This window comes from Pseudonaja textilis, chromosome 11 (genome assembly GCF_049901715.1).
Source record: "Pseudonaja textilis isolate UNSWEBS1 chromosome 11, rPseTex1.2, whole genome shotgun sequence".
NCBI lineage: Eukaryota > Metazoa > Chordata > Lepidosauria > Squamata > Elapidae > Pseudonaja > Pseudonaja textilis.
In genome coordinates, this window is record NC_142000.1 from 13,095,519 (window position 1) to 13,112,567 (window position 17,049).

Consider the following 17,049-nt stretch of genomic DNA (forward strand, 5'->3'; position numbering starts at 1 on the left):
TGAATTATTCAGTTCAATAATAATTACCAGGAAAATGAACTCCAGGAGCGATGCATCATGGCTTTATAATATTATGAAAAGGAAAGCCCAGAATGACAGATAATGTATTTAAAATGCTTTTATTAAAGCACCGTTACATTTATTGAAGCGTTCACATCAGAATGCGACACACGTTTTTTCCTTCTAAAGTGACATTTTATTACAATGCTGTATAATTTATCTGGGAGTGGGGGGAAACATACAGTAGGATTAGGAGCAATTTCATTTACACAACATAGCACTTTAAACTCTTACATTAGTTCAAGGTTTATCCCATTATTCAACTATCTCTAAAAGCTATTACAGTCCAGGCTGACTCTACACCCATTTTTCCCCCTACCGTGAACTAAAAGTATTCAAATTCTATAAGGCAATTTATTATTTTGAATTGGATCGAATCCGTGCTGTTGCGCAAATGTGCTGTAATCCATAACAGTTTTTCCCTTATCATACCTGCTTTTTATGTCACTCATATTTATGATGTTTGGAAATTCCCTATCAATAACTCACGAGAACCAGTCGTAATCAATTGATAGTGAAAGTCTTGTCTTCTGCAGTAATTTTTATTTTTTATTTTTAAACATACATCAATATCATTTCATGGACAAGTGTAGGGTCTGAGTATCATTCATTTTGGTACAAAAGTAGTATTGATAAAGATAAAAATTGCCACATTAATTGAACTTACATTATCTAATGTTATTATACATATCAGTATTAACACATAGTCCTTCCTTTTTCCATTATTCAATATTTGCTACATTCTTCTAATAGTAATAGCATAATTATTGAGCAAGGATCCTCTTTCGAAATCCGATCTTGTCCTCTAACATTCACTTTAAACATGTTAAGTAAATATATGTATAACAATATTCCCCCTATTTCTAATTTTTTCATCTATTCTAATGTTTACAGACCCCTCACATCCGGGACATAAACTATTTCAACTCCTTCCCTCAAAACAACGCTATAGAGCACTGCACACCATAACAACTAGATCTTTTCTTTTTATGTATACTGAGGGTATAGACAAATTCTTTGTGTGTCCAATCATACTTGGCCGATAAAGAATTCTATTAATACAGCCAATTGTTTTTTAATAAAAAAATCCTTCCTATCCGTCATCTCTCATCCGCTTGGAAATTCCACATCTTCTCTTTTTGACTTGCTTCCTATATTCCTCCCTTGGGTCCTTATCTAGACTTAAATTGGTGAACTAGTCCTCGACTTATAACAGTTCATTTAGTGAACAGTTCATTTAGTGACTGTTCCAAGTTACAATGGCACTGAAAAAAGTGAGTTAAGGACCGTTTTTCAGACTTACAACCGTTGCAGCATCTCCATGGCCACATGATCAAAATTCAGATGGTCAGAGACTGATTCATATTTATGATGGTTGCATTGTCCCAGGGTCATGTGATCATCTTTTGCTATCTTCTGACAAGCAAAGTCAGTGGGGAAGCCAGATTCAATTTACAATTGTTTTACTAACTTAACAACTGCAGTGATTTACTTAACAACTGTGGCAATAAAATGGGACAAAACTCACTTAACAACAAAAGTTTGAGCTCAGTTTTGGTCGTAAGCCTGGATCGGCCCAAGAGAAGGATGAACTGAATTCTTTTAATGATTCTGTCTTTGTCATTTTTTTAATCAGACCCCAGAAATTGAGCAGAAGGTAAAATTCAGCGTGGAAATTTTTATTTCATTTTATTTGCCACACAACATTACAGGAAAACTTTTTTTAAAAAAAGATTGTGATGTTCACAAATGTTTTAAAATCAGCTCGCTGCTGAATCCTTTAGAGATCTGGAGGCAAAGCAGGGGGCTGTGGTAAAACAACTTCGTCAGGAGATGCTAGTCGACAAAATACACACCGGGTTTCTATTATGTCTTCTTTGTTCCGGAAGATCAGGAAAGATTTTTGACATGCTTCACACTGGATGTTGGTGTTAAAAGAAATTCAACTGAAATAGGCACTTGATACTCAATCTATTTCTGGAACTGAGCACTCTTCCATGCCAAAAATTGGCCAATATCTGGCCGTTGACATGTACTTAAGTTGCAACTCACTGTTTCTCAATATTTTTCTATTCTGTTCTGTTCCATCCCAGGTGGGATTCTACCGATTTGTACCGGTTCGGGCGAACTGGATGTTAAATTTGCATCTGGTTCGCCAAACCGATATTTGAACCAATTGGCTGTCCCCGCCCACCCCTCACCTCCCCAAAGTCTCCACGTGCCCCGTTTTCGATGCAGGTATGTCCAGGGTCTGCGTGGAGGCTCTGAGAGTGGGAAAAACAGGCCTTCCGGAAGTCCAGAAACGAGCTTGTTTCTGACTTCCAGAGGGCCTCCAGAGCCCAGGGAAGGCCTGAGGGAAACCTCTGGATCTTTGGGAAGGCAAAAAATATCCAAATCGGAAGTAACAGTAGGCCACGCCCACCATGGCCACACCCATCCCGCAACTGGGCAGCTAACCGGTTGCTGGGTTACCCCCTGTCCCATCCCATCCCATCCTGTCCCATCCCAGAAAATCTGTCCCTTCTATTAAATATACTCACCTGGGAGATTTTGGAACCTCTGGTTTTCACAGCATGAATCACCATGGGGATTTCATTGGCATTTTTAATATCCCATAACCTCACTGTCTGATCCTACAATGTTAGGAGAATTTTGTATCAATGAACGGAACTGCAGTTCTTCCAGACAATGCTCGAAGTTTGAGATGACTAACCGCGTTTTTTTCCCCCTGGTTTCCTTGGTTGCAAGGATTCTTTAGTAACCTAAAAAAATTAATTGGCTCAGCCATGCCAAACTGTTTGCATTGTCTCAACATATGCTTGTTCTTTCCAATGAGCAGGCAACAAAGTAGTTCTCAACCTACGCCGACAAAGGGGAAAAGAATTCCCATTGCTAAGCAGGGTGGTTATAGGACCTGATTTTATGACCTTCTTTTGCCAAGGTTGTTAAGTGAATCACTGCCATTATTAACTGAATCAGGTGATGGTTAAGCAAATTTGGCTTCCCCCATTACAAAGTAACAGAGTTGAGCGGGACCTTCGAGGCCTTCTAGTCCAGCTCCTTGCTCAGAAAACCTGATGTTCCACTGCTCAGGAAACCCTAGGCCATTTCCGTCAAATGGTTGTCTAATCTCTTCTTAAGAACTTCCAGTGTTGGAGCGTTTACAACTTCTGGAGGCAAGTTGTTCCACAGATTAATTGTTGTAACTGTCAGGAAATTTCTCCTTAGTTCTAGGTTGCTTCTCTCCTTGTTTAGTTTCCACCCATTGCTTCCTTTCAGTTTCTTGTAGGTGCTTTGGAGAATAGATTGATTCACTTAACAACTGTTCTGTGTTAGGATTCCGGCAGTTGCCCTAACTTAAATCATGAGCCTCGAGCCAAGCTTCAAAAACTTCAAAGGATTTATTAGGAGCAAACATGTCGGCATGACCTGTATGAAACCGATTCTGAGACACGTAATTTACTCTCACCTATCACCCTGTTTTACCCCCACCCCTCTGGGTGTGTCATAATTCATATTCTCCAACGAAACACATTCATAGCTGAGAGTCATCAATCATGTTCTCCAATTAGGGATTTTCACGAGCAGAAACTTTGATATCTTAGTTACTCTCCTTGCAAGATAAGAATGGAGTGCACTTTTGGTTTTAAACTGCTGCACTGCTCTTTCAAATTTCTTCCACCACCCCCCTCCACCCCGCAGTTCATGGCAACTCTAAAACAGGCGTAGAATTGTTTGATGAGTTGACGTTTTGCTTAACAACAGAAATGTTGGGCTCAGCTATGCTCTTGTAAAACATTTTGAGAATTTTGTAGCTTGAAAACCATTTTGGAACTCTGATTCATCCCCGCAAAGATAATGGCCCATTGTGAGCGCTGAAACATTTCAGTGCCTTCACTGATAACTTTTGATACTACCTTTGAAGAGGATACAAGCAGCTTCTTGTCCTTGCTAATGGCCACGTCTGTCACCCAATCAGCGTGACCCTGCAGAAACATAATTTATCAGCAGTAAGACATAAAGCAGATTCTTAGCCAGATTTCTAGCTACACATCTAAGGCTACTGAGAAAAATTGTAATATCCAATTTAATTTGGCGGAGTAGGCTGAAGATTACCCTGGTAGGTTTCATTTCTGTTTCATTCCACTACAGGTAGTCCTTGACTTACAATCATTTGTGGAATGACTGTTCAAAGTTACAATGGCACTGGAAAAAATGACTTATGACCCTTTTACACACTTATGACTGTTGCAGCACCCCTACAGTCAAATAATAAGTAGGAGTCCCTTTATTTGCTCCAACTTTGCTCCCAATGTCCTGAGCAGCTGCAAGCTCACATTACTCTGAGAAGCACAGAGCAGAAGACACAAGCCTGAAGATGATGAATGAGACTTCATCGAAACGTTGCCTAGATACTTCCAATCTCACGCGGGAGAAAACCCGAATAACCAAAGACCCACATACAAATACCCATGAGAACCTCAGAAACACACACACACACACACACACACACATATATATATATATTTCCATCATCTGTTATACCTTTCTAAAATTATAGCAGCAATACCCAAAGAAGGCAGTGCCTGCTTTTATAAAGTCCTCCTCATGCAGTACCAGTAAAATGAATATTATCGTTTGAGAATTTCAGTTTGTTCCACTCTGGTTGATACAAACATTCTGGTTTCTTTGAGTTAACAGATTCCAATCTCAAGAGTGTCATGGGCTACAGCTGAAATAATTACAACGGTTGATCATGAATCACCCGAAGAATGATGTTCCAGTTGCCTAGCAACCAGAATTCAATTGTTTCAATTGCTCTCACAAATGACTGAGCAAGGGCTGGTGCTAAGAACATGGCAAAGGCTTCTTGGAGCATGCTTCCAGAGCAACTAGTATGAATGCTGAACAAAGAGAGGAGGGAGGGAGAAACGTTTCAAGCTACATTGACATTGGGACCTTCAAATGACCTACATGAAGGAGATATCAACCCGGGGTTTTTTTTACTACATAAAAACAGAATAAGAGAATAACAGAGTTGGAAGGGACCTTGGAGGTCTTCTAGTCCAACCTAGAAGGAGAGACGCAATCTAGAGAACTAATAAGAAATTTCCTTTCTAGAACAATTCATCAGTGAAACAACTTGGCTCCAGAAGTTCTGAATGCTCCAACACTGGAAGTTTCTAAGAAGAGGTTGGACAACCATTTGTCTGAAGTAGTGTAGGGTTTCCTGCCTAAGCAGGGGGTTGGACTAGAAGACCTCCAAGGTCCCTTCCAACTCTTCCATTATTCTATTCTATTCTATTCTATTCTATTTCTATTCTATTCTATTCTATTCTATTCTATTTCTATTATTTCTAATTCTATTCTATTCTATATTCTATTCTATATTCTGTTCTATATTCTATTCTATATTCTATTCTATTCTATTCTAATCCCCATTTGATCAAATAAGAGCTGTTTTCACTACCTTCAAGGATATCTTTTGATATGCTTCTTCTATGTCCCACACACCTATGGTTTTGTCATAACCTCCAGACACCACGCACGAGGCTGAAATAGAACACAATAACACTACATGTGATGCCCTTCTATTGTTAGGAAAGAGCCAAAGCTGTTCTACAAAAATTCTGAAATATAATTCGGATGATGCATTAAGGATATTAATCATGTTTCAGCGTATTTTCTGGGGCTCTTTTTAAAGCAAGCAGAAATTCTGAGTCTGTCTAAATTTATTGGGAGGAAGAAAAAAACCAGCTCTGTTGATCCTGAACACTATAAACATTAAATATGGTGGGACTGGCACACGAATAAACTTCCATATGATAAAGTACAGTAATAATAATAATTTGTCACAGAAAAGAAAGGAACAGGAATTGAGTTGAAATGTATAAGAAATGCAAAGTAGTCATAAACGCCTAACTAAAATAGGAAAACAACGAATTCAGATTTTGGTGGAACAATAATTCATCCACTACCAACTAGTGATATAAATGAATATCTTTAGGACACAAGGAATCTGATTGATGGATGGATGGATGGACTGGCTGATTTCTGTGCCAAATGAATCAGTGTCGATCCCTAGTAACCACATGAAATAGATTTACTCCAGCATGATCTGTCTCCAACCTGCTTCCTCGGATCTTTCAACCTATCTTCACTGTAATCAACCATCCACTTTGTAGCTGATTGTCCTTTTTCTTTCCACCTTTTCCAGAGAACTATGTCTTTACATAATGTGTGCAAAGAATGATAATTTAGTCTGGTCGTTTGTGTGAAAACTCTGGTCACATTTGTTAAATTATCCATTGGTTTGTTTTCTTGCCTATCTGTGTTCACCTCATGAGTCTTCTTTAAAGAAGGCTCAATATCACTAGTCTAGATTAATCCTGGAAGCCTATTATTTATGCTTAAATAAAAATTCTGATAAATAGATAGATAGAGATGGAGAGACTGAGAGATGGGGAGGAGGAGGAGGGAGGGAGACATGAGAAAAAAACTATGATGATAGAAGGATAATAGAAATAATAGAGATAGAAAATAATAGAGATAGATAGATGATATAAATAATAGACAGAGATAAATAGATATATGAGAGATGATAGATAAATATAGAGATAAGAGACAGAGAGAGTTGATGATAGATAGATAGATTGGAATAGAGATAGATAGATAGATAGATGGATGGATAGATAGATAGATAGATAGATAGATAGATAGATAGATAGATAGATATAGAGAGATAGAGAGATATAGATAGATGATATAGATCAGGGGTCCCCAAACTTGGCAACTTTAAGACTTGTGGAGACCTCTGATACAGTTAATAGATAGAGATAGAGATAAATAAATATATGAGAGATGAGAAAGAGATAAATGTAGAGAGAGATAAGAGACAGAGTTGATGATGGATTGATAGATCAATAAATGATAGATGATAGATAGGTAGATAGATCAGCAGAGGGAAAAAATATTGAACTTAATGTGGGGAAAACAGCTTTCCTAATAAAAATCTTTCTGTGAAGATACTTTATTCCACCATATTTCCACAGGAGACTTGAGAGGTAGACTGAATGACTAAATCGTGATTTGAGCACAATTTTCCCCATTCTACACTTTTCGGATGGACAATATTTTATTCCCGAGACAGAAGGAAGCAGTACATCATCATAACTGCTTCAATTATAGAGTGTTTTATAAGGCTAATTAAAGGGCAACGCAAATTCAATTTAGTTCGAATTATAGAAGCAGTAATTTAATCGCTCTAAGAAAGCGTTTTAAACGTGAATCTGGGAGACAACCTTATATAAGCTTCTCTCACTGTTGGTGCCAAAGAATACTCATCCTGCATAACTCACCGTCTTTGCTAAAATCACAGCAACCAACAATGCCTACGTGACCTTGATCCAAAGTAATGGGCCCATGAGACCGGAATTCTCCCGTACGGACATCCCATAATTTGATATTTTCATCCCACCCTGCTGTGCACAGATAATGACCATCCAAAGAGAAGCAGCAATCTGCAATGGCGTTGTTGTGGGCCCTGAAAAAAACGTGACATTTCACATTAATGGGCTGAGATGTGGTTATTTAAAGGATAAGAGGGCGATAGGTGTATAATTGCCGAGAAGATTAATGAACCAATTAATGGTCTTCTGAGTCCTTCTTCTTCTTTTTGTATAATAGCCACATTTAGAACAAAATGGACAATAGACCAATCTTGCATTGTCCAGGGCGAGTTTTGAATTTCATGGAAGCCAGTCAAAAGGCAAATAGATAATCATTATGTGATGACCCAGAGTGGGATACAAAAGCAACAAAGTCACAAAAACAGGTGAAGTCCCTTTAATTCCTTCAACTTGGGTTCAAAGCTCCAATTATCATTGACTGGAGAAAAAAACTCCCCCACAAACAGTTGTGAAAAGGAAGAAATTTCGTTCAAACTCAAAATACATATAAATTATAAATAGAAAAAACAATACAAACCACACAGAAGCAGTTAATGAGACAAGGCAGGGATAAGGACTTTAAGACGTCCACAGATATCGAAATACACACACTGGGAAGGACGCCAGAACTCCGATAAGAACTGAAAGACTAGAATTATTTCAGGCTTTGCTTCCAGCACTGGGCCATGCGCAGTTTGTCCTTATAAACAGTCCTCACAGCTGCAGCCCATGAAGGGAATCAGGGCCCCTTCCTCCCCCGTAGACCATGCCATTCACATTTCTCCCTTATCTGCTCCTCCCTGCATGCCCTAAGATGATGAGGGGATGGGCCTGGGTCTTTCTCTGAATGCCCAGCCAACCTGTGCCCTTCCCCAGTTTCCTCCACAACCTCTGGAGCCACACTCCCTCACCCTGTCGGTTGTTCCTCCTCTCCCTTGGATTCAGACTCCAACAGGTGCATGACACATTATCAATATATAATATGCTATATTAGATAAATCCAACGAATTCATAATACAATCATACTACATTAGTTTCTTACCGTTCAATGGTGACTGTGGTAGCCCTTGCGATGATATCCCAGAATTTTATAGACATGTCAGATGACACCGTAGCAATTCTCTGGTTGACAGGATCAAACCGGCAGCTTTGAATGGTACTTCTGTGATAATCTGAAAGAAAGATTCTGCAGGTATCAAGGGGTACCTGGTTTGGCCTCCAACCATCAAAAGGTAGTCCTTCATACAGATACTCCTCTGATCAAAGTCTGACCGATTAGAATAACAGAGTTGGAAGGGACTTTGGAGGTCTTCTAGTCTAACCCACTGCTCAGGCAGGAGACTCTATAGCATTTCAGACAAATGATTGTCCAATCTCTTTTTTAAAATCTCCAGTGTTAGAGCACCCAGAACTTCTAGAGGCAACCAATTCCACTGATTAACCGTTTCTCACTATAAGGAAATTTCTCCTTAGTTCCAGGTTGCTTCTCTCCTTGGTTAGTTTCCAGCCATTGCTTCTTGTCCTGCCTTCAGGTGCTTTGGAGAATAGCTTGACTCCCTCTTCTTTGTGGCAGCCTCTTAGATATTGGAAGACTGCTATCATGTCACCACTCGTCCTTCTTTTAACTAGACTATACATATCCAATTCTTGCAACCACTCTACATATCTTTAACCTCCAGTCCCTGAATTATCTTTACTGCTCTTCTGTGAACTCCGTGTCACCTCTAGTACTTCTTTTCATTAGACTAGACATACCAATTTCCTGCAACTGTTCTTCTACAACCTCAGGTATACTTCATCTAGTGGTGTCCATGGGGTTGAAGGCCAAAAACCTTCAAGACGATGGACAGAGAGTTGGATGTAAGCAACCCCTTATCCAGTGGTGGGATTCAAATTTTTTTACTACCGGTTCTGTGGGTGTGTCTTGGTGGGCATGGCAGGGGAAGAATACTGCAAAATCTCCATTCCCACCCCACTAACCTGCTTTCCAGCTCTGTTCTCCTGCGCAGGACAACAACAAAAGACCCAGCCGATCAGCTGGGACTCAATGGGAGGCAGAGGATAGATGGAGGCGGGGCCAGTCAGGAGCGGGATTTGCCGATTCTCTGAACGACTCAACATTTCCACTACCGGTTCTCCAGAACTGGTCAGAACCTGCTGAATTTCCACCTCTTCCCCTGTCCATTCTGAACATGTCATCTTGCCCATTTTGACCCCACTCCACCCCAACTTGGGATGCTACTGACCTTCACCTTTTACCCAAAGAAAAGGATATCAACCAAAGTTCAGAAACTCTACCTCGGATGAATGCCACCTGTTCACCATCTTCCACATTGCAGACCAATAACGCATTCTCCATATCCGAGCCAGAGACGACATATTTGCCATCATGAGAAATATGGCATGTAGTTACCAGGCCATCCTGACTCAAAGACCACTACAGAATGAGGGGAAAAAAAACACCAAATATAATAAATATATATATATATATATATATATATATATTTGTTTTCTGAGGTTCTCAGGGTATTTGTATGTGGATCTTTGGTTGTTCGGGTTTTCTCCCGCGTAAGATTCAAGTATCTAGGCAACGTTTCGATGAAGTCTCATTCATCATATACATATACATACACACATATATACATATATATATATATATATATATATATATATATATATATATATATGTAGATCTTTGGTTGTTCGGGTTTTCTCCGCGTAAGATTTGAAGTATCTAGGCAACGTTTCGATGAAGTCTCATTCATCATCTTCAGGCTTCTGTCTCCAGCTCTGTGCTTCTCAGAGTAATGGAGATTGCAGCTGCTTCCTCCTTTTAACTGCCAGTGGGGGTGGAACTTGATTGGGTGGGGGCTTGGCTGTGTTCTGATTGGGTGGGGGGTGTTCTCATTGGTAGGGGTTTGGCTGTGTTCTGATTGGTTGGGGGTTAGCCGTGTTCTGATTGGTTGGAGGCGTGTTCTGTTCAGGAGGGGCTTGGTTGTGCTCAGGTTAGTTTTAGTTGCTGGGGATTTGAGCTGGAGAGTTGTGATCTTGCTGTTTGGCTTCTAGTTCGTGGTCCTGCTGCATCTTCATAGTGGGTGTGTTGGTTTGCTTCATGTATGGCTCAGAGGGGTTTGAAGTGGGTAGTGATGCAGCTGCAGTGCAGCTTCTGGTCCATGGTCGTTTCTCATTTTCTGAATGGGTGGGAGTCTGTTTTCTACATGGAAGTGTGGTGGTGGCATCTTGTGTGGCTCTCATGGGTATATATATATATATATATATATACACATACATACATACATACATACATGAAGGATATTCAAGACTCCTTTGTTTTAAAATATTGAACCAGTCGCAACTATTTTTCTTTAATTACTTGATCATAAGCATTTTCCCAGGAGGGTTTGACTTAAAGATATGAATAGCAAGTAATCCATCTCGTTGGTTTCAATGCAATTAACCTGATTAAGCTTTAAGCAGCATGAGCCATATGGTGTTCAAGAAAATTAATTAATTATCATCAGATTATTATGAATTCCACTTAGGGTCAAACAAAGTGAGACGTTAGAGAAAACTACGGAGCCTCCCTTTTCTTCACTCCCTTGTATTGCAGTAAAAACACACTGCAGAGACTGTTGTTCTTGACTGAGCCCAAAATTTATGTCGCTAAGCAAGATGGTTGTTAAGTGAATTTGGTTTTTCCCTTGACTTTGCTTGTAAGAAGGTCGCAACCCCAGGACGCTGCAACAGTCATAAGTATAAATCAGTGGCCAAGCATCTGAATTTTGGTCATCCGATCATGAGGGATGTTACAAAGCTTGCAGTTGTGAAAAAGGGTTATAAGTTATTCTTTTCAGTGCCGTGTAACTTTGACTGGTCACTAAATGAACTGTTGTAAGTCCAGGGCTAGCTGTATTTAAATTTTCTCCTTGGTGGACTTTGCATGATGCCCCATCAAAAGTCTCTCCCATTGTTATTTTATTTTTGCTCTTCAAGAGGATCTGCAAGGGAAAAAGGATCAAAAAATGAAGGTTGGGGCCAATATTCTTGCATGGGATGGGAGCAGCTCCATAGCGGACAAAAAAGCTCTACAGAGAATCATTCAAACTACCCAGAATATCATCCGGCTCCAGCTACCAGCCCTGGACAACATCTTTGCATCTCACTGTTTGAGGAAGTCGCACAACATTATAACATTACATTAGAGACTCTTCCCATCCTGCTCACAATCTTTGTGAATCTTCCGGCAAAAGATACAGAACAATTAAAACTCAGACCACACGTTTTCTGAACAGTTTTTAACACCAGAGCTATAATTGCGCTTAACAATGAACTTAAGGACCACCATCAGTGAGCTGTTGGACAGTATTACTTGGTCTGTTGTGTGGATGCTTGTGTGTTTTTAGGGGTCGGGGAATTTTGGCGGGTGGGTGTGTATTTGGGGATTGTCATGTGTGTGTGTGTGTTGGGTCTGGTCTCTGGGTGTTATGCGAATTTCATTGTATGTGTATACTGTGTATATATGTAGAGTGACAATAAAGAATTCAGTTCAATTCGATTCAATATTGCGTGATCAAAGGGTTTCAGTCATGTGATGTTGGCCGCCATCTTGGTTTTTTATTTTAAACCAAGATCCCTCTGCTTAGAAATTTGATACAAATACCCCCCCTCCCCAAATAACTTGCTATGTTTTATTACTTCCCCCCCTACACCTTTTAATTGCTTAAATCTGACTGGGCTTTTATTTCCATGGCAGAAGGTCTCTAAGTAGTTTTTGGGGACTATTGTGACCTCAGGTGAAGTCTTGGTTTTGTTTAACAGATTTTCTGATGGTCTCTGCTATTTATTCCTCCTTCCCCTTCTCCTTTGGCCTCTCTCCGACAGAATTTTCGTAAACGATATGGTTTAAATGAATTCAAATTATGAATTTATTTTTCAATATAGTAAGTCACCCTTGGCATTAGTTTGAAGGGCAGACTGGAAAAGTACCACAAGAACTATACTTATAAGAAAATCTTTTTAAAGAAAAGTCAGTCCGTGGAAAATGGATTTGGAAAATGTTTCTGAGGAAATGTATTTGCCACCAATTCTTTTTCCTTAGGCTGCCTGAGATGTGAACTCAGATATACTATAACAGTGGCAATATTACTTATAGGAAGCCCTTGACTTACGACCGCAAATGAGCCTGACATTTCTGTTGTTTAAGAGAGACATTTGTTAAGCAGGTCTTGCCCCATTTTTACAAACTTTGTCACCACTATTGTTAAGTGAATCCCTGCAGCTGATAAGTTAGTAACCTGGTTGTTAAGTGAATCTGGCTTCCCCATTGGGAATCGTGTGACCCTGGGACACAGCAACCGTCGTAAATATAAATTGGTTGATCACGTGACCAATGGGAATGGGTCGTAACTGTGAAAAACGATCATATCAATTTTTTCAATGCTGTTATAACTTTGAATGGTCACTAAATGAACTGTTGTATGTCGAGGATTGGCTGTATACATATAACCTGCCGTTCAGAAACGAAACCACTCACTGCTGATGTAAGCGTATAGACTGTATTAAAAGCTCATTCGTTCAATTTAAGAATGATATTCCAGCTTTTCTGTATTTGCTGACTGGCCAATGGCCAAGATAAAAGTTCTCATCAATGACTACCAGGAACTGAGATACACGTTGGTATGGATAAACATTTGGCTAAACAGAAATCTAGTTTTTCAGTTCTTAAGCTGGTCTTCGAAAACAACATGAAATAAAATCAATACATACGAGCATTTTTCCTGTTTCAGTGTCCCAGGCCTTTAGGGTTTTATCATATGATGCTGTTATCAACCTAAAAATTAAACAGATTGACAGGGTGAAACTGAACCTGATCTCTCTTTTGAAGACATTAAATATCAAAGGAAGGAAGGAGAGAAAGAAAGAAAGAAAAAGAAAGAAAGAAGAAAGAAAGAAAGAAAGAAAGAAAGAAAGAAAGAAAGAAAGAAAGAAAGAAAGAAAGAAAGAAAGAAAGAAAGGAAGGAAGAAAGAAGTAGGGAGGGAGGGAGGGAGGGAGGGAAGGAGGAAGGAAGAAAAAAAGGAAAAAAGAATAAATAAATAAATCACATGGCTTTTGGGGCATTTTACAAAAATCTTACAATACCTCCAACTGGTACTTGGAACAAGCATTGGCAACTAAATACAGCACAAAACAAGCCCCAATTGAGCTCTCCAAGGATCATGATCCAGATAATTCCTTTATTATCTTTCCTGAACCAGACTGAGAAACTTTATCATCTAGTCACTGTTTCCCTTCAAGGGAAGGCATAAAAAAAATGCCCATTAAAATTATTTTTTTCCGCTTGGAAATTTCCTGGCCTTTTCCAATTGTCCTAACCAAGACATTATTACAAGGTTCCATTCAGGTGAATATCTAATAATAATATACACTTAAATCTCATGCATAAGATACAATAGAATAATCACTTTCGGTATTCAGCAGGTTCTGACCGGTTCTGGAGAACCAGTAGCAGAAATTTGGAGTAGTTCGGAGAACCGGCCAATCCCACCTCTGACTGGCCCCGCCTCCATCTATCCCCTGCGTCCCGAGTCCCAGCTGATCGGCTGGGTCTTTTTGAGTTGCCCTGCAAGGAGAAAGGAGCTGGAAAGCAGGTTAGTGGGGTGGGGAGGAAATGGGGATTTTGCAGTATTGTTCCCCTGCCATGCCCACCAAGCCACGCCCACCAAGCCACGCCCACAGAACCAGCAGTAAAAAAATTTGAATCCCACCACTGACCTTCGGTTATCAGGAGTCAGGCAACATTCAGAAACCGGTCCAGTATGCTCATCTTTAAAGGTGTGGATGCAAGTAGAACAGGCAATGTCCTTCAATTCAAGACAAAATGGGTTATCAAATTGCACACCGAGAGTGGGAAAAAACATGATTTAATTCTAATTAAATGGCACATCCAGTAAAACAAAGTATGGATTCTTAATATTTCCAGTTGATTCCCCAACCCAAAGAATTGGACTAGCCCAACAAAAGAGGAAAAAGGCAGAAATAAAAGTATAATAATATCTGGTTTAGCTCTGGGTACTTAATTAAATTCTTTGATTCTATATTCACAGTTTTTCTTTATACTTTGGAGACATTATAAAACTCCAGCAAGGATTTTCAGTCTTGAAAAATGTAATTGTTGTTTTCCTATATTAAATTATCTTTTAGACTTGAGGGCTATGGGATCATGCAGTTGTATTCTTATGCACTTAAAACAAATGCACTTAAAACAAAACTTACCCAAAGTTTCACTGTGGTATCAAAAGAGCCTGAGATAATTTTGGTATCGTCAAAACAAAAATGACAGGAGGTCACAGCGTCGGTATGGTCTTTTAAAATTTTGAAATGGATCTATGAACAAACCGAGATAGCTCATTTTTATCTTGTAGAATAGGAATAGGAATAAGAATAGGAACAGAATAGGAATAAGAATAGAATGTAGAGGAGAAAATAGAATAGAATAGAATAGAATAGAATAGAATAGAATAGAATAGAATAGAATAGAATAGAGCAGAGCAGAACAAAACAGAACAGAATAGAACAGAATAGAATAGAATAGAATAGAATAGAATAGAATTGAGGAGAATGTAGAGTAGAGTAGAGTAGAGTAGAGTAGAGTGGAAGAGAAGAGAATTTAGAACAGAATACAGAATAGAATAGAATAGAATAGAATAGAACAGAAGAGAAGAGAAGAGAAGAGAAGAGAAGAGTTGGAAGGAACCTTGGAGGTCTTCTAGTCCAACCCTCTGCTTCAGCAGGAACCCTTGTAATTTACTTCTTTTTTGGCTTACTACAACCCAGCCTAAATCTCTATATTGTCCTATTCTGTCTTGTAGCAAAGTTGTTGGTTGGAGAAAAGGGCTGTATACAAGTTGGGTGGCTCTCTATTTTTTGTTTGCTAAATAATAAATAAAATTTGAACCATTATGCCTTTTACCCAATATTTATGATTAAAGAAGAATTCTACGATGTTGAAAACATCCATTAAGGAGACACACACTGATGTCGCTATCATCGGCTCATCGTTTTTTTAACCAAATTGGAAGTTTGCATGCCAGCCATCCTGGACCAATCCTGGAGCTTCATTAAGGGGGCAGGGCCATTCTCCTGGTCTGTGTCCCACCCCTTTCGATTTGGCTGTCTCTGCAGGACTGTTGTTAGAGAAAAGGAAAACCTTAGGTCAGGAGGGCCAGAGTTGAGAAGGGAGAGGTCCTTCTCCAAGAGGGACCTTAATATCCAACCCCAATGCAACTCATCCAGCCAACTCAAACCCAGGAGGAGAAGGGGGGGGGGAGCAGCAAAATGATCCATGAAATTACTGCCCCATACCCCACTCCAAATATAATTAACCTGGATTTGTTTTATCATTTTAATGGTTTTCTAGCTTTTCCTGCTTTGAATTCTTTGTTCTTATTCGTTCTATGGCTCTTCTATTGCAAGTCAGGTATGTGAGATGGGTCAATTTACATAGAAACCCCTTCCCCCAAAGCAATAAAGGAATAAGCCCCACTTTTAGGGAGATCTCCAATCTCCTGGCCTTCTCCAATTGGCCACCCTCCAGGCATGGGGGCTCTACAATTCCGTACTCTTCCCAGCCAGTAGAAAGCATGATGGGAACTGTAGTCCAACCATCCCCCAGGAGTGCAGGGGCTCTAGATTTGAGCCTCGCCTACAAACATCGCCCGCCCTGGAGGAAAGGAAGACCCCCATGCACACACACACACACACACCTCTCCTATTTCCCCACCTTGGCCAATTTCTCTTGGTCTCCTTCCCAGGCCTTCTCCTCTGGGCCCATGGTGGCCAGGGGGTCGTAGCTGGGTGACTGCAGAGGCATCTCTGAGGAGAGAGGAGAGACCCCAGCCCCGGTTTTCCTTTCCTTTCCCCTTTCCCTTCCTCTTTCGCCCTTCCCTTTTCTTTCCCCCTGCCTTTCCCTTCCCCCTTCCTCTTTTCCCCTTCCCTCTTTCCTCTCCCCTTTCCTTTCCCTTCCCCTTCCCTCCTCCTTTCTTTCCCTCTTCCTTTCCCTTCCCCCCTTCCTCTTTTCCCCCTTCCCTCTTTCCTCTCCCCTTCCCTTTCCCCTTCCCTCTTTTCTTTCCCTCTTCCCTTCCCTTCACCCTTTCTCTTCTCTTTCCCCCTTCCTCTTTTCCCCTTCCCTCTTTCCTCTCCCCTTCCCTTTCCCTTTCCCTTCCCCCTCCTCTTTTCTTTCCCTCTTCCCTTCCCTTCCCCCTTCCTCTTTTCCCCTTTCCCCGGCTGCTCCTTGCCTCCCCTTCTTCCCTTTCTCTTCCTCTCCTCTCCTCCGCTCTCTCCTTTCTCCTTCTTTTTCTCCTCTCTCCTTTTTTCCCCCTCCTGCCTTCAGAGGCCGCCGCCTGCTCGCTCGCTCGCTCGCTCGGATCTTAGCAACCGACCAAGCTCCGCGGACGGGCGCGCGGCGGCGGCGGCGGCGATTTCGGGGCTTCCAGTAACTTTAGGCGAAGTTGGGGCCGCGGAGGTTGCGGGGCTGCGAGTCGC

General features: G+C 40.5%; 1 protein-coding gene across 1 annotated transcript; it reads right to left on the reverse strand.

The window, feature by feature from the left end:
* Positions 1-1,733: 1,733 nt before the first annotated feature.
* Positions 1,734-16,477, reverse strand: WDR88 (WD repeat domain 88). The gene is made up of 11 exons (XM_087940629.1): positions 16,289-16,477; positions 14,782-14,892; positions 14,281-14,369; positions 13,275-13,338; positions 9,807-9,945; positions 8,551-8,680; positions 7,419-7,603; positions 5,531-5,613; positions 3,978-4,046; positions 2,601-2,693; positions 1,734-1,978 (listed from the first exon to the last, which is right to left on the reverse strand). The coding sequence occupies exons 1-11, from the start codon at positions 16,376-16,378 to the stop codon at positions 1,841-1,843; spliced, it is 1,191 nt and encodes a 396-aa protein (XP_087796755.1). The 5' UTR covers positions 16,379-16,477; the 3' UTR covers positions 1,734-1,840.
* Between the last annotated feature and the right edge of the window lie 572 nt (positions 16,478-17,049).

Bases quoted from the DNA above. Each gene is read 5' to 3' on its own strand.
- WDR88 (XM_087940629.1), bottom strand. From the start codon at position 16,378: ATGCCTCTGCAGTCACCCAGCTACGACCCCCTGGCCACCATGGGCCCA. The intron at 5,614-7,418 runs GTGAGTTATGCA...GTTCTATTTCAG, and splicing joins CTGTGATTTTAGCAAAGACG to CCTCGTGCGTGGTGTCTGGA. The intron at 1,979-2,600 runs GTGAGTATATTT...ACCAACATCCAG, and splicing joins GAGGTTCCAAAATCTCCCAG to TGTGAAGCATGTCAAAAATC.